General features: G+C 49.1%; 1 protein-coding gene across 1 annotated transcript in view; it reads left to right on the forward strand.

Annotated features, from left to right (window-relative positions):
• The window catches only part of LOC138513169 (guanine nucleotide-binding protein G(i) subunit alpha-1), a 340,588-nt gene that overhangs the window by 169,563 nt on the left and 147,826 nt on the right, over window positions 1-23,199 (forward strand). The window contains exon 3 of the mRNA XM_069627798.1: window positions 9,744-9,885. Coding sequence (XP_069483899.1) covers window positions 9,744-9,885 — 142 coding nt within the window. The remainder of the gene's footprint in view (window positions 1-9,743; window positions 9,886-23,199) is intronic.

The raw sequence follows: 23,199 nt of genomic DNA on the forward strand, positions 1-23,199 counted from the left end.
TACAAGAAGATTGGTTTGCACCTTGCCTCCAGGAACACATCACAAGGCTGACATTGGAATGCACGACATGTCAAATTTATAACTCAGGTATGACATTGCGCACACTGAGAGGTACGATACCAAAACCAAATGGCCCATTCAGAGAGCTCCACATCGATTATGTAGACATGGGAGAAAGATGTAATGGGGCTCGCTACATGATTGTGGTTGTATGTCCATTTTCGAGGTGGGTGGAGGCAGGTCCCTGTGCGCGTCCTGATGCGAAGGGCGCCGCGAAGTTCCTAGTACGGGAAGTATTCCCGCGCTGGGGAATTTGCGAAGTCATTCGCTCAGACAACGGCACACATTTTGTTAATGAACTATTCAAAGAAGTCACTACGTTATTGGGGATAAAGCACAAATTATGCTCGATTTATCATCCTCAAAGTAATGGCGTAGTGGAAAAGATGAACGGCCTGTTAAAAAGCAGATTGTCAAAACTGTGTTTTTCCCTTAAAAAGAACTGGATGTACTGCCTACCTTTGGCCCTGTTCGAATTGCGCAATCAGCCAAGTAAAGACCACCATTTGTCCCCGCATGAGATCGTCACGGGAAGGAGAATGCACACAGCGCACTCGCCTCTCCGTGAACGTTCTGATGCACACAGAAGCGCAGCAATATTGGGAGAGGAGTTCACAGAGTACTTGAAAAAACTAACACGGGCAGCGCGCATAATAGCGAAGCAACTCGCCCCCCCCTCTACAAGAGAGGAGGGGAATACAACAGAACGGGTACCACTGCCTGACAAACAATTACAGTTAATGCCAGGTGACTTTATATATGTCAGAAGTTTTGTGCGAAGGTGGAATGCGCCACGTTTCCATGGCCCTTATGAGGTAGTGTTTTGCACGCCCACGGCAGTAAAGGTGAAGGGCCTAAGATACTGGGTGCATTTGACAGACGTACGCAAAGCTTATAGCGCCGTGGAAGGTGAGGTACAGAACGAGGCACAGGCAACAGCGGACAGTGGAGTTGTGCAGAATGAGTGAAGGTGATTTTGTGTATGTGCAGCGATTGACAATGAATGCAACTGATGACATGGCATTCGTACGGAAAAAGAAAAACCTTTTTTTTCTCAATTTTAATGTTTTTGTTTTCGCATTTCTTGAAATTGTTCTTTCTTGTGAAGAAGATTTTATATATATTATACAATGATCTAAACGTATTGATTGCAAATACCCTTGTCTGTGGAAACAAACCCTTCCCCTACCCACGTCCATGCGTTATGAAAAAGAAAAAAAAAAAAAAAGAGTTAATAACGTCCGAGAAATGTTTACATGTTTGTACTTAATGCACTTTTGTATCCCAAACAGGAATTACCATGGCATCTAATGGGCAGCCTGCAACTAATAGATTTGTTAGGATTAGAGAAGTGTTGATAGATAGACTTACATATTCATACGAATGCGGATTGTCAATTTGTGTTATTGTATTCTTCCTATCAATATTTTGCCTGGTGACGTATTGGTTTATAGCGTTCATCTCTATCGAGATGACCGAGGGGGGAGGGGGGAGTAACATCACCCGAGCTCCTGGGAGCAATACAACCACAAGCGTAAATATAAAAGAAGGTGATTTTTTAGTATGGGATGGATCACACTTTGTATGGGGTTACTACACCGAACCACCAACTGTCGCCCTGTCAAACTCAAGAGGTATACGAACAGAGATGGAAAACAACACAATGTCCACACCTGAAATGTATAGCAGCCCCACGACCCTCCCCACCCCATTAGAAGAAAGTGATTTGTTGTTTATTGAGGAAGATGGGAATGTTATAACTATGACAGAACCTAAGGAAACATATCAGAAGTTTGACAAGGGGGGTGGGGAGGAGGAAGGGGGGCCCATTTTTTCATTTACCAAAAGCAGACGTAGGAGAAGCAAGGATAGTAGGCGGAGAAGAGAGACAAGCCGGAGGGGGTATGATGAGTACTATGGGTTAGGCTTAGACAAAATGGAAGACCCCCGGCACCCCCACCAAGCAAATAAATGGTATGCTGATATGAGTGCCACAGCCAAACAAACGACAAATGAGAGCTGTTATGTCTGCTCGCTTATTCCCCATGCATCAGGCACACCTAAAGTGTTGTTGCCCAGAGAATTGCCCATTGTAGATGCCCAGTGTCTCCTTCATCTCATGCTATGCCGAATAAAAAACACCTTCCAGGCACACGACGTCACCTTCAAGATTACACAGACGGAAAAAACGTGCTACCCAAAAGCAGCTGGAGTGGTATGTCTCAAAGAACCATTTTTTGCGATACAAGGGACACTATTTTCTGAAAACAAATGGAAAGATGAAGAAGTACTGTGCAAAGCGGAAGCACTGAGAGGTGTCCAACCAGCCAGGATGCGATGGATAGAAGAAACATGCACACCAGTATGGAAGGAGCACATTTCCAAACTGACATGGGTAACAGCAATGGAGAAACCCTTCAAACTACAAAGTGAGATCAAGAACGAACTATGTTTTAAGGGAGAAGGAAAAGTGGTAATAGGGACGAATAAGAGCTGCAACAAGACTCTCACCATCCCAGACATGAGAAAAGGAACAGCCGCATTAATGGACACATACTGGGTATGTGGGAACCAGGCCTACTTGCACCTTCCCCAAGCATGGAGCGGCAGCTGCTCGATGGCCACACTGCACTCGGCCCTAATGGTGATTCCAGAAAGCCACGTTGATGAAAATAAAAGGACGCCAGGGAACATGCATCAGGGTGCGGTTCCTCCTACTGCAAAATCACACCTCTATGTCCTGTCCTCCGGAGGGAAGGAAGAAGAGCTATCACGAAACAGACGGGCATCAAATTACATATCTCAAGCTTCATCCGATTTATTGGCACAGATCCCAGACAGGTACCGACTGTTCAGCTCTGTAGAAACATTCTTTGCCTCGCTGATTTCAAGTGTCCAAGCAAGGGCAAATGCAAAATGGCTCCAGATAACACGGTGGGAACTAATTCAATTAGCCAATGACACTGAAGAAGGGTTCAACATAATAAAAGTAGAACTGCGAGCTCTACGCCTGATGACCATGCAGAACAGGTATGTTCTGGACCTGCTGACTGCGATGGACGGAGGTGTTTGCCGAAAAATAGGAAGTGCCTGCTGCACTTTCGTACCTTCTGAAGACGCGGAGAATGGTTCCTTATCCCACGTGATCGAAGCAGTACACAACCTGGGAGAGAAGATGAAGATGGAAGGTGGAGCAGAAGCCAGCACGTGGTTCGACAATATCTTCTCCTGGGTTCCCTCTTGGCTTGGAATGACAATGAAATTTCTGGTGCCAGCTGTGGTGTTTCTCCTCGTGGCGTTCTGCCTGTGCCAGGTGGGCCTCCGATGTTGTGCAAATGCGGTCCCTAACGGCGCAATGATGATGGTGACAATGGGCAACTCTGGTGGTACAATGAGGGCGACACAAGAAGTACATGTACAGACAGGAGCAGATAACACTCCCAGGTACCAGTTAGTGCCTATGTACCGTGATAAGTACATAGTAGACAAACTATGGCACACCACTATCAAAGAACCCCGAGATGTGGAACTGGAATGGTATGAGGAGGTCTGGGTAGACTTGGAAGAAACTGGTGACTGTATATATTTAACATGTACACCAGACGAGTATGCTAGAAGAGGTGAGAGCTTGAGGGGGGTATGTAGGGCATGGATGCCTAGAAAAGGAACACCTGCATGGGATGACGCAGTGATAGAGGAACAAGAATGTAGAAGATTGGAAGAGCTAAAGAATTCGTTACTTTAGTAACGAAAGGGGGGAAATGTAGGGGAGGACTGGCCGCGAGGCCCTCCTCACCTGCAGCCTTCTCCCCAGGTGAGGACCATGACTCGGTGGGCGTCCCCTCATGCCACCCGGGCCCAGGTGGAGGAGGGTTCACCCGCCGACGACATTGCCCACACGTATCCGTTTCCTGCATATACAAAAATTCAGTTAGGCCTAGAAGCCATCCTGTTTAGCAAAGATGGCGTGAGTTCAGCGCACTGTAGCGCGGCCCCCACCTTTTGGAGGGCTTTCCAAGCATCCCTGCCGCCGCAGCACCATGGTAGATCCGCTGCGAGCGCGTTCCCATGAGAAAGCCGGGTATGAGCTAACCCGAGATGCTAACACTGTAACACTTCGTCGTTCACAATGCAATACTGCATCCCGTGTGACCTGGTCCGCGAGGCCAGGGCAACGCAGAAATGAATTCAAGTGGTGATATTAGTGAACTGCTCTTCTTAAACAGAATCTGCCAAGTATGAATTAGCCATAAAAGTGAAATGTTATATGACTTCACGTTGTGACTGTACTAATGCTGCTAGATCACAGAGAGAGTGTCCTTAAGTCATATGTAGAAACATGAACCCCTATATATCGCCTTAAGTCACCCATAGTGGCAACCGTCAATCTCTGTGGTCCATAACATAGTTCTACCTCATGTACCGTCGAATGTATATAAATACTTAAACACTGTAGTAGATATAATACCATGTAATGAAAAGGTACTCGGACCGAATGTATTGAAGAAATGTGTAACAAAATTGAAATATAAATGTGTGTTTGAATAAGATCAAAATAAGGCAAAACATTATAAAAGTTCTGCATTCAAAAGTCGGCAACGCACGAGGAAAAAACCTTTGTGAATATATGCAAGGCCATTCTCCCTCCCACCCTACGAAGCCTGCCAGATGAAGAAGCTAAGGCATGTGCCGCGCTCCCTTTCCTCCCCCAACCAAGCTGGAGCCGCTTCAGAGAATCAGAGGCCCCAGTACCGCACCCAAGGCCACAGCCCGCCACCTGTGTTATTTACAGCACGGTAATAAACCCACGTCTGAATCCACAGATCTACCAGCACCCTCTCGTAAATCCCATAACCCCCCTAGACCACCCCAAGAATCATGACCCCGTGCAAAGACGACCCCCAACGCTGGGACAAGACACAGAGACCCATTTATATAATAACTTCTAACGCAGCAGACAGACATGTATCATTCGGCCCAGGCCCCAGAGCCCAGCCCCTCGACCTGAAATACCAGACGTCAGAATACCGGTAACTCCAATAGATGACCACCAGACCCCTCACAAGGTGCATTCCTCCTGTGTTGTATTTCATTGATTGAAAGATTTACTGTAGAAGTTAGATATGGGGTTTTAAGTAACTGCAATGTGCATGATCTAGGGCACCCAAGTCAGGAAAGGTATTCATCTTTGTCACAGGCTGCCCCAGCGAACCAACACCGCCCGGATGACCTCAAGCCGGCCTGCCAGGCCCAACCCAACCCACGAGGCTGACCAGTGACGTCCTCCCACCCGGACCAACCACGCTGCAGCAACACCTATAGTTAGTCGACGCCACCCAATCCCAATTAACTTGTGCCCCCTATAGTGTGTAGGTTCTGATGACGTTTTTTGTACTAGAAATACGCCTGTCTTTGCTATTGTCAGACAGAGCGCTCTCGAAGGTTGCAGAGTTCTTTGCATGCCATATTCTTTTGATAAACTCCCACTTACGCTCACCCGCACTCTGTCTTGGCCTTATTCCCATTACGGGAGTGTCCATTATTGTCTCCCATTGCGGGGAGGATCGTGCTAACTTGGGGGCGCTTCCTTTCATAGTATTGTGTGAAGGCTTCTACAATCTCCTCTGTCTGTGTAAGGGTGTGTCCCGGCTCAGTTTGGATTTCTCTGGCCCAGCGTTTTTCTAGCCAAGTCAACATCCTGCCACATTTGTCCCCCATCTTAAATATTCAAGCCTTTTTATCCCAGAAGGCCGCCCTGGTCTCATACCTTGCTAGTATGCATAGGGTGCTTTTAAGCTGAGCCCTTTTACTCTTCCGTGGGGTGTGCAACATGGGCCTTCTCTGCCACAATCCCCTTCACCCTCTCTACCATCTGGAGTCTCCTAGTAGCTTGTGGCGCCCCACTGCCTCCCCCCCCCTCATCACTGTTTCGTAAGCCCCCCCGTAGCACTCACTGGTTATCCACGGAGCCCTTGTTAAGTTAGTAGTACTCTTCGGAAGCCTGTGTCATCCGCTGCGCTATCTCAGGGTTGTACAAATAATATACGTTCATTCACCCCCCCAGTCACCAGTACCGATTGAATACTAGTGTACATGCCTGCTTGGAGGGAGGGGCGTAAACTGAGACCAAACCTATTGTCTCCCCCTGCAATGCACCACCCAGCGTGCTTTACCACAGTAAATTTCCCCCTACCCAGGAAGGCGCAGTCGGTCCCCAGCAGGTGCATTTTCTGCAAGAGCACTGTGCTTTGTGGGCAATGAGAAAATTGGAGACCAGCCCTTGTTTAAATTTTATCGAGCAATCTATTGACGTTCCAGGACATACATGTAAGGAGAGGGCCCCCTCCCTCCCCTGCCATTCCGCTATGTCAGCCATCCCCAAGTTTTCTGGTGAGGGGGACCAGAGGGAGTGCCTCCACCATGTAGGCAGTCACCATAGTCATTTTCTGGTTGCCCCTGAAATCCCTAACATATCCCCGCCGCCCCTCCTTTCCTCCCAAAAAAACCTTCCCCAGCTCCGCCCCCCTTTACTCCCCCCCACCACCCCAAACCTGAAGCATCCCCTCTCCCTCCGGTTGCCCCCAAAAAACAAATCTGGAACCAAACACCACATGCAAAAGTTCCCATAGGTGCACGCTCAAGAGAGGAGGACGTGCAACGACACAAGGCCATGCTCCGGCAAAAGCCATCCGCCGTATCAAACAATCCTGTTTATAGCTGCCTGCTCTGGCAGCAGCCTAAGCCCTTGGGAGTCTGTCTTTGCAGCGTGCCCCTTTTTGGGGTGGCCCTCCCCATCCAGCCAGTCCCAAGCCTCTGTCAGTTCCGTGAAGAACGACGTTCCTTTAGGTCCCACCACTCTCAGGGTCCCCGGAAGAGCATAGCGTACTTGTATTCCGCTAGCCTTTGCCATCTTTTTACTGCATCAAACGGCTGCCTTGCCCTTTGGACGACTCTCGTAAAGTTTGGGAACAACAGTTGTGCTGTACACCTGAATGGGACCTAGCTTTCAGCGGCCTGCAGAATAGCATCGGCTCCCTGTAATTGAGGAGCTTGGCTATGACTTGTTGGGGTTGGGCGTTTGGAGGTGGAGGGAGGGTGGCCTCTACTGGGAATCCTATGAGCTTGTTCCACTGATAAGTGAGTCTTCCTACTACCAGCCCCCCCAAGTATAGCTCCATGGAGTCTCCTTGCTCTTCTCAGGGAGGCCCACAATCTGTATATTGTTACAGTGGGCTCGACCTTCTGCTTCCTCAACCCTCGACTCCAGACTCTGTTCTGCTCTTGAGTGCCGCAATGTCTTTGTTGACCTAGCCATTGCGTCCTCCATGTTGGAGATCCTCTGATCCGCCTCCGCCTTTCGCACAGACATTTTTCAGAAGTCCTGTCTTATCAGGCTCACAGCCTCCGCTATACTGTCAATTTTCAGTTCCAGTGCTGTTTTTGATTGGCGGAATCGTTCGGAGGATGTCTTGGGCCAGTGGGGGCTGCCTGTCCCTCTTCCTGGGCCATTGTTTTGCTCTTCCCCCGGTCCATCATGGCCCCCATGGGCGAAGACTGTGTAGGCGTCCATTTTCGCCTGCAGGCTGGACTTTCTGGACTTCTTCTTGGCCATGATGTTAGTCCATGTTCTTTCAACCTGCACAGTCCTTAGTCTGTTGGTTTCTGGCTTGGTCTGTGCACAATGCATGTGTTGAGCCTTTATTCCCCCAGTCTCGCGTGAGGGGGGCCCTGACACATACAGCCTCCAATCGCTGCACAGTGTTGGGAGGCTGAAAGCTGTTAATCCCCCTGGGCCATGCACCCGCGTCGGGCCGGGACCTGTGTGTGCTGGGCTCCCCCACAGGTCCGGCTCAGGCCATGTCAGCGGTCCACCTTCTGGCTGCACCATGCAGCGCTGCCTCTGCCAATCTGCTTGGGTGGGCTCTCCTTTTCTGTCGGGCAGGGTGGTCCCCCCTGGGTTGCAGCAGTCTTCCTCTGGAACCGCACCTCCACAGCAGCCAACACCACCTTTCGGCCTCAGAGGTGGTCTCATGCTGCGATCTTGGCTCCTCTTCTTGTACTGTGTGGAAGCAGCCTCTGCCATCCACTTGGGGGTTTTCTTGATCCCCAGCTGTTCCGACGCCCCCACCTGCTTTTTGGGACGGTGGATCATGGTTTGGTGGCACCTTTATAGCCCTGCCAAGGGCCTGTCTGAGCGGAGAAAGGCAAGGGTCTACTGCATAACGCTGTGCAACAGTGCCCCCTGATGACCAGCTTTTGTTGGTTACGGTGGTGCCAGGGCTGAGACCAAACCGACCCTGTCAAGTTGGATCATTATCTGCATCTTGATGAAGAGATGCGTGAGGCTCTCGGGGGCTCACTCCACCAGAGGGTTGGTTGCCACCTCGGCTCAGTAGCGCAGAGTCCCTGTTCATTTGCCAAGCTGCTACGTCCACCTTTTATGTCGGATCATGACGCTAGTTATGGCAGAGCCGTCCTTCAGAATGTTCTGGTTTAGGTGGTGTCGTTGCTACCCTTCCTTCTTTTCATCATTGCACTACTTTGAGTGTCTTACAAAATAAAAATGAGGAATACATGGAAGGAATGAGTCCATCAAAACAAATTACTTGCCTCTCTGTAATTTTCTTTCTGATGGACTATCCTCCCACACATTCCTACCCCTCGTAGGGTAGCTAGTACACCATTGGTTCTGCAGTCCGTCGAGTGCTAGGGTAAAAGGGTGGAACTAAGCTCACGGGGTGCGGCGCCTCTATAGATACTAGTCGTGGTATCCTGTCCGTCGTGGGGCACATAGAGGTGTCGGGCAGAGAAGACGTGGTGCTGCGCTGTGCCCCCTGGTGCTGCGCTGTGCCCCCTGGTGGCAGATAGGTTTTTGAAGATCAGCTGAGTTGGGCGGTAGATATAAATGTTCTTTTAGAACACGCTTAATACCAGCAAGTGGTTTCTAAGCGCGGGATCGGTATTCAAACCTGTTGCCCCCGACCTGTTCGTGAAGATGGGGAAATCTGTGGGAGGACATCATCTCCCTGCTTACTGTGCTTGGAGAGGCTCAGCTTCACCTCACTGATGATGCCCAACAAGGCTGAAACACGTTTATGGGGTTGCTGGTGGTACTCTTGTTCAGAGAGGAATTGCCATAGCATTTCGGTACTGGACTGCCCATGTGGGCGGGACAAAGACTGATATGCAAATGGATATTTCCCATCTGTGAAAGGTACAGTGAGCAAAAAGCGTGTGCTGCAAACTCTCATCTCAGAACAGGTCATCATGCCATGTTCTTTCTGGAGAGGAGCGCCTGCTACCTTTTTTGGAGGACATCCATCAGAAAGAACATTCTCTTCTCTTTTTTAGTTTAAAAAAACAAAAGCTTTCCATTGAATCTGCAAAAGAGGCGTGGTTAGGCTTTGCTCCTGTTTTCCCCATTACTATATGCTAGCAAAAGCTACCTTTTGACATCCAATTCCAGTTTGTGCTAATGCCAGAAAAACTATTGATGGTCTCTTTGAAAATGGGATTTGCGTGCATAATATCATTTTTCCTGTATCCCTGGAAGTATCTAGTGCTTACTGGGTGTTGCCTGATAAATAAATGCCCTTCTTATCTCTTGTTCATCAGCTCCAGTGTAGACGATGTTCGGTGCTGTGGAATGGCTCAGTACTGACAGCTTGTTTCTCTTTCCGCAGGATTATCCATGAAGCTGGATATTCAGAAGAAGAATGCAAGCAGTACAAAGCCGTGGTTTACAGCAACACCATCCAGTCCATCATCGCCATCATTCGAGCAATGGGGAGATTAAAGATAGATTTTGGTGACCCGTCAAGAGCAGTAAGTATCTTAAACTAAATATATGCAATGTGTTCAAGTCCTAATTTGGGTTAACACGCTGTAGTCTCCTCCCTCAATAGTAATTAAAAGTTGCTCCTGATCTAGCAGGTGGGGAGAACCCTAACCCTTGACCTCAATAACCAGCCGTAAGCCTGCATGCCGGTCTATCCTCAGTAGAACTTTTCTCTCCATACTCAAAGCAAGTGGATGTTGCTCACCTACTTCCAAATCCCCACAATACTTCCTTTTGCTGACCCAGGTGCCTCTTTTGTTCTGTTCCCTTCCATGCGTGTGAAGGCGTGCACCAAACAACTTAATACTTTAGGGTCCCCTGATGTGCTCTGTGAGTGGGCTAATGCCAGACAAGAATCTGAATGAGTCGCAGGATGTGAACGGCTCTGGTAGTTACCGACCCTTGCTCCATAGGCCTTCATGGACCTATATCTAATGCCCTCCTCTCCCACTAGATCTGCCAGCTATCTCATAGGCATTCGTATCAGCGACTTAGTTGCATCTTAGCAAATCAGTGGACTCTGTCCAAGCATTGCACCCTTTAATCTACTGACCACTACACCAGTAGAACCTGGGCTTGATGACTTTGTAAGGCAGACTAGCCTTAAGGGAAATGAGGGTAGGCATTGGTGAGGGAAACAGGGTGAGGGGGGTAAAGTGAGACCAACATTGCTCTGCATGCCATGCAGCACTTCCCCAGCACGACCTACATATGAGGTGCTTGCCCATTGGAAACAAATAGGCCAGGCTGCTTTTGCTTGCTAAATATTTCCCAGTTGTGCTAAGCACATGTGTCTTTGACTTTGTCCCTTACAGACAGAGCCCGCTCACTTGTCACTTCTTATGTCTGACCCAGGAGGTAGTGTGGAAGAGATTTTCCAGTTGGTTCCTTTGAGCAAGCAGTCTGCCCTATTCAACTTTGCTTGACATGGAAGACTGTCCTTACAGCCTTGCCTTCATCTGTCTGTGAAGTCTTCATCCAGAGGCCCCATAGTAACAAGCCTGATCCTGGCTTAGCTTCGCTAATTTTATTTAACATGAATACTTGCTTACACAAGAACTCGTCAGCCACCGTTTACTTGCATTCCCTAGTGAAGTTTTTACTCTAGCTAAATTTCTCTGGTTAAGTTAGTTGTCTACCTTTTGAAAGGGAAGACTAGGCATTCAGCCGGTTCTATGCCCAGGACAGTTGCGTGAGGTTTTGCCAAGGTTTTATCAGTGATGGCATCAGAGGGATTAGTCTTGCGCTGTGCCTAGAAAGCTACTTAATCGGAGCTTGCATGACACCTTACATACAAAAGTGTCTACCATTGTGTGAAAATGAATGTCCAGTTTGTCTTCAGTACACATAAATCAATTTCTGGGGACAGTGCTCTGAATTTCCTTTGGACATGTCCTCGAATGTACAGGATTTGTTCTATCCAAGAAACAATAACTTCTTTTGGTATCTTGTGAAAATGTTGCTAACCGAAATGTCAGTCAAAAAGCAGTGGTGAAAATACCTCTGCAGTGAAAAAGCTGCCCAGCAAAATGTCAAAAACTAGAGCTGAAAAGTAGCCACAAAAGCAGTGCTGCTAGGATAGTTGTTAAAATTATGGAGGGCTTGGTGGGCTTCAGATTGCTTGGGTTTATGCTTAGCAGAGGGGTTGGGATAAGGATAGGTGTTAGGGTAAGAATAAAGATTTTTGTTAGAATTGGGGTAAGAATTCAGCTCAGGGTGTTTGATGTTGGGCTGGTGATGTTCGGGTAGGGTAGATTACGCGTCAGGCTAAGTTAGGTCAGTCTCATCATAGTCCTTATTTAAATAAGGTGAAGGCTCCCTGAATACAATCCATCACGTACTTATAATGCACGCTGTCACCAAAGGTGGCATGGTGCAGAATCGAGATACCGAAGAGAGCGAGAGATGACATAAAAAGATGGATTTTTAGGTTCTGCTTAAAAAGCTCAAAATCTGGGTCTTCAAGCCAGCGGCTGAGAATTCCAGGGTTTGGGGCCCGCAATAGAAAAGGCTTTGCCACCACCTCACTCTTTACGATAACTGGGGATACACAGGAGGGCTGCATCAGCACTATACTGGTGCAATTTCTCCTGAATGTCTAAACAGCCCTTGCCGCTCAAGGCTCAATGAATTATCCACAGGGCAATAGTAACTCCTCAGGTTCTTTTTTGGCTCATCAAATGAGGATCAAAGATTGAGTGGTTTTGGGCACTATTGATCATTATGGGATGGCTGGGGCAAGTGTCTGGTAGCTCCCTGAACTCTTGCATGGACCAATGCCAGAGAGATTTAGACGTTTGGAATATTCTTTCAACTCTACATTTTTACTATTTTAATTCTTCAGTCTCTTTAGACCCTTTTTAATAAAAGTTGGTTTGTGCTTTTAAAGACCTTATTTAAAAGCAAAAAAATGCTCCATACCACCTGATCAGCGTCAATTTTCAAGATTGCGCTTGCACAATTACAGTGCAACTTCTAATTCTCCTTGAAAGGAGGGTAATCTGATATATTGCATGTTTAAGTCTGTCTCTTCCCAATCTTTTAGCGCTCCGATTGGTTATCAGTCTGACTATTGGTGATTTTCAAAGCCCCCCACTGCCGGCAAACTGGCACCCACAAGGATTACAGGATATAGAAGACGAAAGGGTTTCATCCCTCTAAAATGAGCAGTCTGAAGGCTCTGCTTCCAACAGGAATACCTTTAGCTGCTTACATTATCATTCAAGCACTTGCTTATTTTTATTTTTTTTAAAAGCAACACATTTTAATTTCTTTATCGTTTCGGTAGAAAATGAAGTTGAAGTTACTCCTGGATGGATGGAAAAATCTTTACAGGTGAGCCATCGACCTTAAAAGTCACTATTCTGACAACTATTTGGTTTATTCCAATTTTGTAGTTTCCTGTCAATACAGGTTCATATCATTCAGTCTTCCAGTTTCTTCTCTATATTTGAACTTACTAAATTTGACTTTCTAAATACACTGCTGTGATTGTATTTGTATTAGAAAAACAGACGGCTCTCTAGCCCCAGATCTTGATGACCGGCTTAGTCTATGATGTTGGTGTGATTTAGCCATTTTATATGTGCCTCTGGATCTTTGCTCATTGAGCATATACCTGTATTGTAAATTTATGGTGAGAAATGGTTTGTCTATGAACGGCAATGACCTGTGGAAACACAAAAAGCATGGCACTATTTAAATATATGCTAAGTCTGTACTAGAGTCCATGTCCGTCACTCGCTACTTAAATATTATGACCTAGCTGCAGGATCCTAACATCTTTGCATCTTGCAATCTTGCAGCCCAGTGCTCAATATGTATCAAACACATTTGCATCCGTCCTGACCAGATCCGCACACCAATGCTGAATATGTATTTCACTTATCTGCTACCTACCTGATCCTGTCTGTATACCTAATGTAGCCACCTGCACCGTGAGGCGTGGCTTTGCCAGACTGTACACCTACATGATTTTGCCTTATCTGTCTATACTGGATGTAGCACCCAGATTACCAGACTATGCTTTTCGAGAACCATTTGTATGTTGTAACCTGTATGAGTGGCCCTCTACTTTAAGAATGTTGACTTCGCACTCACTGTAACTAGCAACCTGCACCCCTATGTTCAACTGGGCCTTTTCTCTCCCTCAACACATTCTCCACCTCCAGTCTTACTCAAGGCTCTATCCTCTCGCCATGGGTTTTCAACATCTACCTTGCCCACTTGATCTCTTCCTTCTCTCCTCACTTCCAGTGTTATGCAGATGACATGCAGCTCTCCTTCATGCTTCCCTACCCTTTCCCCTGTTCCTGCTAACTCATTCCTGACTGCCATTCTTTCATGGTGTACTGCCAATGATCTCTGCCTTAATGCCAGGAAGACCGAGGTCCTTTTCATTGGGAACTCAGCTCCCACCTCCCCTCCCGTCCTACCTCTGGCTGCCTTCTATGGGTCCCCTCACCCTTGACTAACATATATTTCTACTAAGCCGTTTGTTACTACAGCACGCAGAATTTCGAGATTTGCAGTCCGAATTAAATTCAGGTTTTGTTGTTAAGGAAACAATATAAAACATTCACTGTCGTAATACAAGATGCACCGGGGTGGCTTAATTTGAAACAATACTTTTCTCCCAGCAACCCTCACCCTCCAGGCCTCAATTAAATATGACCCCTTTGGTTTAAAGGCAAGGTGCAGGGAGTGAGAGCACAAAGGAAACATCGTTTTGGCTTCTTACTAGAAATGCAATATTAGGGAAGGGAATACTGTGGGAAAAATCGTGTTTGCAACCCACATGAAAGGCAGGGCTTTGTGATTTGGGTCTGAGAAAAGTTGGAACAAAGGGGAAACTTTGTTTTGCAACACACATACAGATGAGATGCAATGCTTTGTAATGCTCAATTAAAATGAATGGGAAATTTTGTTTTGCACCTTACACATTGAAAAGGTAGCGTTTGGGGATTACTTGTTTTGGGATCCAGGACCCCTTCTTATACATAAGTCATCCACGACTTTGTTTGTACCGGCTCTAGCCCACTGGTATCCCTACAAAATATCGCCACCAAAAAGATCGCCGTACATATGGCCGTTTGTCTCGCCATAGGCAATATTTTTGGGGGGGATATTTTGTGGGAGTGGGCTTTGCGGGGGTATCCCCCGCACATTTTTAAATAATGCAGGGGTGTCTCCCGCAGGGTCCATGGGTCAATATCGCCAGAAAAATATGGCGCTATTTTTGTATTGCGATATTTTTGCAGGGATATTAACACATGGAACCAGCCCACTGGCCATGAATTTCGTTAGTTAACGAGTCCCATTTTTCTATATGGGAATTCATCGATTTACTTTAGTCATATGTGCTCTGGGTCTACAGTGTCTCCCCGTTCCCCCCACAATTTAATGGAAAGTATTAAGGCGGGCAGTTCCACACACAATTCAATTTCAACAGAGGGTGGTTTTCTTTGGGGAAATCATTTGAATGAGATTCAATAAATTGTGCGAAGGGCCTGTGTGGTTTCACCTTCCCACCCCCACTCCCCCTCTTTACGCACTAATGGAAAGGGATAAAGCTCAGGTAGCTCCCCACACAATTGATGGTGTTTGGATTGCTCTACTTACAAGGGGGGCTTTGGTCAGGGAAAACAGCAGGGCTCCTCTGAGGACAGCGCAGATCTGGATAAGGGCTTTCAGTCAAGGGTTTTCTCCTCCACCCAGACTACTCCTTGTCCTTTGGGGTCCCAGGTAGCTTCCAGATTTCCCTGTCACTGTCTCCATACCAAGGATTGAGGCCCCTCTGCTAGTTGTTCCTAGTCAGCAGGCTATCTCCCGGAAAAAAGGACAAAAAGCCTGTTCTGATGCAAACTTGCCTTCTTATAGGGCTGATGACACTCCCACATTGCTATAATTTACACGGTAAGGATTGGCTACCACTCTCCCTTCACCTTCCCCCAAGACGCCCACTGGCTGCTGATAGGACCAGAAGTTGGGAGATATGTATAATCTAGGCTGAGGGAGGAGAAAGATTTGTCATCTCAAAGTGACATGCAGGTTTTACATTTTGTATCCTGAAAAATCTCACAATGTGGCAACTACCATAATGTTTCAGATAACTACATGAATATATATATTTCTCTGACATGGGGTCTAGCATGGATACACATGCTCATGAATATTTCCTGTCGTCAAGCTGGGAATCCTCTGTAAACAAACAGTTTCACTTACAAACTGTATTTCTCCTCTAAACCAACCACTGTACTCTGGGTCATACTGCCCCCCAGCCAATGACAGTGCCTCTCCCTAAGCCCCTCATCTGGCAGCCATCTTTAAATTTTTAGTGCACGTTAAAGTGTTGGGAGTTCTCGAGTTTTGCTCTGTGAGCTACTTCTACAGTTTTGTCATTTTCGACAGAAAAGGTTTCTAATTTTGTCAAGGAGCCTGTGTGCTCTTCTCTCCATCTGCCGACAGTGGGAATCCATTTGTTGGTGAATTGAGTGCCCCTCAAGGGCAAGGATCGTCAAAGTTTCCTAGAAGTTTCCAGAAGGCCATCAGGCCTACTCCGCACCTCTGGCCATTATGGCGGAGAAGGAAGGAAGCTCCCTTTTTAATGTCTGCACCAGATGCGGACTACAGAACCTGTTTGTGGAGGACAAACCCCCTCAGTACCTCTACTCTCTTCATCTGGACCACAAAGAATAAGAATGCAAGATCTGCCTCGGCTTCTCCAAAAAAACGATAAAAAAGATTGGCGGCGTAGCTGAATGCCAAGGCCTCTTTCCTGTGCCCCAAGCAGGGTCATGCCACATCTTGTACCGGCCGGTCCGAGGAGCGGGCTTCTAAGTCCTTTGAGGGCGCCCCATCCGTGGGGATCCAAGACAGGGCCAAGCACCGCAAGTCCAGTTCCATCTGGGTCGAGGCGCAAGCAGGTCCTGAGATGGGCAGGGCGAGATCAACCTCGCCATCCGCCTCTTTCGCCAGCCAGCGATCAAGCTCCTCCTCAGAAGAAATTGTCCAACCTGGCTAAGCTGCGGGAGAAACCCGAGAAGCCCAGGACGGATGAAAAGGCGGCCGACATGCCCAAGAAAGCTTAAGTGGCGCAGGAGAAAACTTTGTCAACGATTGAGCTGCTGGCGGCTGCTCTCTGAGGCCCAACGAGCTGACCCCATGAAGGTAGTCCCTACTGCGCCCAGGGTGCCCCTGCCTCCAAGGCGGAAGGCCTCAGCTGGGGCAGTGGCAAAGCCTTCTGGCGCACCGGGGAAGCGGATGCTGTCTCTGAGACAGGCCCAACCCCTCAGGGTGCAAAAAGCAGGGCACAATGAAGTCCCGTGCCAGCCACAGGCCCGTACGTATGTTTCGTCCTCTGACAACACCAACCAAGAGTCCCTGCACCCAGTCCTCGTGGACGTGGAGGATGACAGCAGCAACACTGGCGCAGAGCCTAGTGTTCTGACCACGCCAGCTCAGCCGAGAGATGTATCCCTGGACATCCTTTCGACCCTACACACGTTGGTGTCGGATATCCAGAAAAGGATGCCGCAGGCCACGGTCCTAGCGGCCCCGGATCAGCCTCCGGCTAAAAAGAGGAAGAGTCATCCGACGCCCCCTTTTGAGCCCCCACACCTGCCCCAGGTGTCCTCCCCTACCCCCCACACCCCCTCCAGTGGAAACTGGGACGGACACAACAGACAACTATCGTCACGGTGGGTGAATCCACGCAACCAAGAGTGTCCCCACCAGATGAAGTGGGTTTCATTCCATTTCTCTTCCTCCTTCTCTCTCCATCTCCCCTGCTAACCTTTCTTTTCTCTCCACCCTCATTTTCCTCCCTAACTCTGTTCGGTTTTTGCTGACTGGCTGCGTGGTTCACTTGTAGAGCCTACAGATCCCAGGCTCCCCTGGCAGTCTCTTACACTGTTCAACAATACTGCACTTTCATCTTGTGCTCCTTGAGTGGACCAACTTCGCTGCACTTAACCCAGGGCCCTGCTCGACCAGTCTTTCTCTCTACCTCCCCGCCTCCATTCTCTGCACCTCTGTCTTTAAGTATGCAAGATCTACATCTACTAGGACTGTCCTGTCCACCCTGACCCTCCCACACTGTTCCTCCGTGACCCCCCCCCCCCCACCTCCGAACTTGGTCTCAACAGGGGCACTTGCACTAGGAGACATGTCATCGGCTTTAGTATGCTAGTTTTTCTCTTTAGATCATTCAGAATCTTAAGGCCTAAGAATGATTACTGTATTTCACTTGTTACCTTCCCGCCCTGAAGTGCTTTGAAGCACTTCACCTGTGTACAAGCGCTATATAAACAATAAATAAATGGTCGCCGAATCCTCCAAACCTTTCCAGCTTTTGCCCGAGGAAACCAAGAAGCAGGGCTTCCTGTACCAGAGGCGCGAGGCCAAGAGGAAGACCACCATGACAGTGCCCACCCTGGACGATGTGTGGGAGGAAGGCCTGGCCCTCTTCAAGAATCTTTGCATGATCCTGGCCAAACAGGATAGACTGCAGAGAGAAAGTACTGGGTGCCGCAGTCCGCTGTCAGGTGTCTGCGGTCGCAACCATCGCCGGACTCTGGTTTGACGACCATGAGGAAGAGATAGTCAAACCCTTCTCATTCTCAGTCCCTCCGATTAGACGCCATGGGGAGGAAGGTTTTTTACACCGCAGCGTATACCATTAAGGCTGCCTATGTACTGGCGCTCCTGGCCAGGTACACTGGGGGGCTGTGGTACAAGCTGGGCCTGATTCTAGAGTTGACAAGAGAATAGAGGTGATCGCCATCTTCGAGGAGGAAGAGGGTGGCTTCCGTCCATGCCATCACAGTGGCGCTGGACATCGCCAACACAGGTTTCCGGCAGATGGGGGCGGCGGGGGGAGGAGATTGGTGTCTGCCTACATGCTAACTGTAGGCCACGAATTTCTGCAAGGAAGTCCAGATGAGGGTGCCGGACATGCCCTTCGACAGAGATAACCTATTTTGGAAGGCCGTGGGCGAGTCCCTGCAAGCTATCAAGGTGGATACAGATATGGCTCGTGCCCTGGCCACTCCAACAACACTGCTCTTACTTTTGTGCCTCCAGAGGAAAGTCGGACAGATCGACGAAAGGGTTCTCGTCGTACCATCAGCCCTCCCGGTCCACAGCCCAGGAGGCTTAGAAGGGACGTTCCAAGGCCTGCAGCAGAGGTGGTCAGCGCTGCAGTCTCCCTCAAGGTGGAACAGCGGCGCAGAAGCAGGACTGAACCGGCCAAGACATCGGGCCCCACCCATGCACCCCAATGTGAGGCCGGCTGATGGGATTAGTCGGAGAGTGGGAGAAGATCTTCACCGACAGGTGCTGGACACTCTCCCCCACGAACATACCCTGGAGTTTCAACACAAGTGTCAGCGGATCCCTCCGGTGACCTGGCAGGAGCAGCACATCCCTCAACTCTTAGAGGTGGTATGGGCCATGCTGCGAAAGGGGGCGATAGAGCTCTGCAACCACTCTGGGGAGTCTACTGCAGATACTTATTGGTCAAAAATAAAGCGGGGGGGGCTGGCCCCATTCTAGACCTGTGACATCTCAACAAGTACCTCAAGTCCCAAAAATGCAGGATGATCACGTTGCAGCACGTGCTCGGCCAACTTGCAGGAGGAGACTTCTTGACATCGCTGGACTTGGAGGACGCCTATTTCCACGTCCCCATCCACAGGAAGCCCCGAGTGCAGGGACGGCACTACCAGTACAAGGCCTCCCCCTTCCACCTGAAATCAGCCCCCAGAGTGTTCACAAAGTGCCTAGCACCAGTGGCGGCCATCTGCATCTGGCGGCTATCTTCCACTACACCATGTCGCCAGGAAGATCTTCTCTTTGGTCCCACCGTCTTGTCACAGTTCCTCAAAAGACTGTTTCCATCTTTCCCTCAGGTGAAGGCTCCTGCCCCGGCGTGAGAATGTGGTGCTGACGAGGCTCATGGTGGCTCCCTCCGAGTCTATGCATCAGACCCCTCTCGTGGAAGACTGCTTTCCTTGTGGCCATCACCTCTGGAGGGTAGGTGAGGTCCAGGCCCTATGCTGCATACAGCCGTATCTGACTTTCCACAAGTCGAGGGTGGTGCTGCGGACACAGCCCTCATTTATGCCGAAGGTTCTGTCGGAATTCCACCTCAACTAACCTTTAGTGTTACCAGTGTTTTTTTTCCCGAAGCATTTGTCACCGGCTGAAAGGGCTTTGCACTCGCTTGAAGTAGTTCGTCCCATGAAGTTCTTTGTGGCACGCACAAAGAGTTTTCGGGAGACATCTCAACTGTTCGTGAATTTTGTCCTGTGAACCATGGGAAGACCTTCTCCAAGGCTTCATCTCGAGGTGGCTCTCCAGCTACATCACGCACTGCCATTGGTTGGCGAACTGACTGCTGCCTGGCCATCCGAAAGCGCTCTGCACCAGAGCGATCGCTGTGACAACAGCGTTCCTGTCTGGTGTGCCTCTGCTGGCAAACTGCAGGGCTGCTACGTGGAGGTCCACGCACATCTTTACGAGATTCTACTTCGTCGACAGGGATTCCAGGGAGGAGTCCAGAGTCAGCCGAGCAGTGCTGCGCAACTAGTTCGCTTGATGGTGACCCATGTTCCAGAGGTAAGGGCAATTGCTTCTGTTGAGCCTTGCCACCTCTTTTGGTTGTGTAATGTTGTACTGCTATTTATTCTTTATTCATGAGCATGTGAATCCATGCCAGACCCCATGCTGGAGAAGGAACAAGTTACTTACCTGTAACTATTGTTCTGCAGCATGTGTCTGGCATGGATTCACATGCAAACCCTCCCTTGGTCATACTGCCACTGCCAGAGGAGGGGCTTAGGGAGAGGGCAGTCATTTGCTGGGGGAAGTATGACCGAGAGTACAGTGATTGGTTTAGAGGCGAAATTCTGTTTGTAAGTGAAAATGAAACAGTTTTTTCTTTTACTGAGGATTCCTGGTCTGACAAAGGGGAATTTTCATGAGCATGTGAATCCATGCCACACCCATGCTGGAGAACAATAGTTACAGGTAAGTAACTTGTTCCTTCGAGTTGTATATTTAATGGCGACTCAGACAATTCTTATTTTATTTCGGCACGCCCTTCCTGGATGAAGCCACCATTTTTCTCAGTTTGCTGCTGTGCCGTAATAGTTACAACTCTGACATTACATACTTCCAACATTAATTTCACTGTCTGTTAATCTATCAATATTTCCAATTCCTCAGATTTATGAAAATGCCAGAATCATACTTTTGATCATAACTTATGTACATCACAAAAATTCGGTCTTTACATGGTCCCAACTGGCTTTTTAGCCTGTTTAAAATGATCCCGTGGTGGGCCGATGGGCACACAATGCTCTTTATTTAGGAAAATGTGTTCAATGTTTAATTAATGGCACTGCATGTTATGAGAGGTAGTTGCATTTCAAATGGATTGTGTCCTCCAACGTATTCCACATCTTTGACATGTAATGTCCACAGCTGTGCACTTGGGAAACATTTTCAGCAGAGGACGTCCAGCGTCGATGACGTCTGGTCGATGTCCCTCGAAGGCCTCTGTCGAGGGTGACATCACCGGATGTTATAAATAGGACGTACGGCGCCCGTAGCCTCAGTTCTGTTTTTTCTCCGAATGTGTTGCTTCATGAAACTCGGCGCGCCTCGTGTGTTCATCGTTGAGATGTCTTTTTCTTCGACCCCTCCGAATCCACGGTCTGGCTTCAAGACTTGCCGGGACTGCAAGTCGAAAATATCGATCACGGACCCGCATCGCATTTGTTTGTGGTGTTTGGGCGAGTCGCACGACACTGACGATTGTTCAAAATAGTCAGTCGCTGACTGCCAAGGCCTTGCGGGAGCATAAGGGGAAGCTCCAGGTAGGTAGGAGCTCTAAGCCTAGTAAGTCAGAAAATCTAATTCGTCCAAGGGGGTTTCCACCGACGACTCGAGGGGCGATTCTCTGCGTCAAGAGGTGGTTCGGGGATCTCTGTGCAGGAGTGGTTCCCGCCATTCTTCCTCATCCCGGCACTCTTGGGAAGTGCCGTCACCGGTCGCCTTCCCTGTCCTCCTCGGAGGAGGGTGCCTCGAGGAAAGTGGCATGCCCGACGAAGTCCTCGACTCCAGAGGAATGGGCTGCCTTTAAGGAGCAGATGTTGGCGATATTTCAATTGCAGGGCACGGTTCTGGTCAAGCCTTCTAACAAAGCTGTCGAGGAACGGTCTCGACCGCGGCTCACACGCCTTCGGGCTTGGGTACGCAACGCGCACTGGGAACCTTCAATGTCCCGTTTGGACAAGGCTCAGGAAAGTCTCAAGAGACGTGCCTCCATGTCTCGGTCCTCGTCTCCAGCGAGACCGTTGCAACCTGCTAAGGGCTCGAAGCCAGCGTCGACTAGGTCGGTGCCGTGTCCATCCGACTCGGATGTCTACACTTTGCCGTCTTATCAGCCCACTGTGCCGTCGGCACCAGTGTCGACGCCGAAGCCTTCGGTGCTCACGAGGCCAAGGTTGTCGACGCTATCGAAGTCGAAGCCTTCAGCGCCCTTGACGCCTTGGGGTATTTTTGCCCGCAATTTGCCTTTGGAGTACCCGGATCACGTGGGCCCTCCTAGGAAGGCTACTGTGAAGTCTGTGAGGCCAGTATTGGACTCCAGGCCCTCTTTTGTCCCCAGGCCAGGGTTTCAACTCCCTCTGGACGACATTTATGAAGAGGAAGAAAGGTCTGATTTTGAGGACCCTGGTGAAGAGCTCGAGAGGGGAGGTATTTGCGGAGGGATAGCTGAAGGTATTTTGGACCCAGGCCCCAGAAAGCCTTGTGGACAATGCAGAGGGTTTTGAATTTAATCCTTGCATCCACTGGGAGCCAGTGAAGAGATTTCAGAGCTGGAGAGATACGATCCCAGGGCTTGAGGCCAAGGACAAGTCTTGTAGTCCTGTTCTGGATTAGTTGCAGAGGGCGGAGAGTAGAGGCAGGTAGATTTAGAAAGAGGCTGTTACAATAGTCCAAGCTAGAGAGAACCAGAGCTTGAGATGCCATGAGCTTCTGGGGGAAGGAGAGGAAAGGCAGAGTACCTCTGAGGTGCAGTCGGAAATTTGACTTTTTAGAGACCTCAGAGATGTGGGCTGAGAAGGAAAGGGAGGAGTCAAAGATGACCCAGAGGTTCTTCACCTCGCAGGTGGGGGTAGGAGGAGGGCCAAGGGAGGCCGGCCAGAGAGTGAGGGGAAAGGTTGGTGAAGGTGTGCCGATGAGGAGGATCTCCATTTTGCTGGCAGTCAGACAAAGATCATTGGCGGCACACCAATCTTGAATGGCAGTTAGGCAATCAGAGATGAGAGGGGAAGAGGAGGTGGCAGAGGGCAGCCTGAAAATGAGTTGTCGTCAGAGTAGCACTGCAAATTTGAGCATAAAATGGCAATGCAGTGGGCGACAGTTGCCAGGTATTGGTTGAAAAGCCAGGGCGAGAGGTTAGACCCCTGGGGAACACCACAGGTAGAGAGGAAGATAGATGAAAGGAAGAATCCAAGTTGGACCTGGGAGGGTCGATCTGAGAGGAAAGAGGTCAGCCAGGCCAGAGCCTGATCAGTGATACCCAGGTTTTCACGGAGACGGTTGAGCAGGATGGTATGGTTGACCGTGTCAAAGGCAGAAGAGAGATCGAGGAGGATGAGGACAGAGGGAATGTTAGAGTCAAGGTTGGTGAGCCGATCTTCACGGATATTTAGGAGAGCAGTTTCCGTGCTTCTGGCAGCTGTGAAGCCAGACTGGTGGTCATGGAGACAGCCAACAGAATTGGAATG

Source organism: Ambystoma mexicanum, chromosome 12, assembly GCF_040938575.1.
Source record: "Ambystoma mexicanum isolate Mex_15411 chromosome 12, UKY_AmexF1_1, whole genome shotgun sequence".
Lineage (NCBI taxonomy): Eukaryota > Metazoa > Chordata > Amphibia > Caudata > Ambystomatidae > Ambystoma > Ambystoma mexicanum.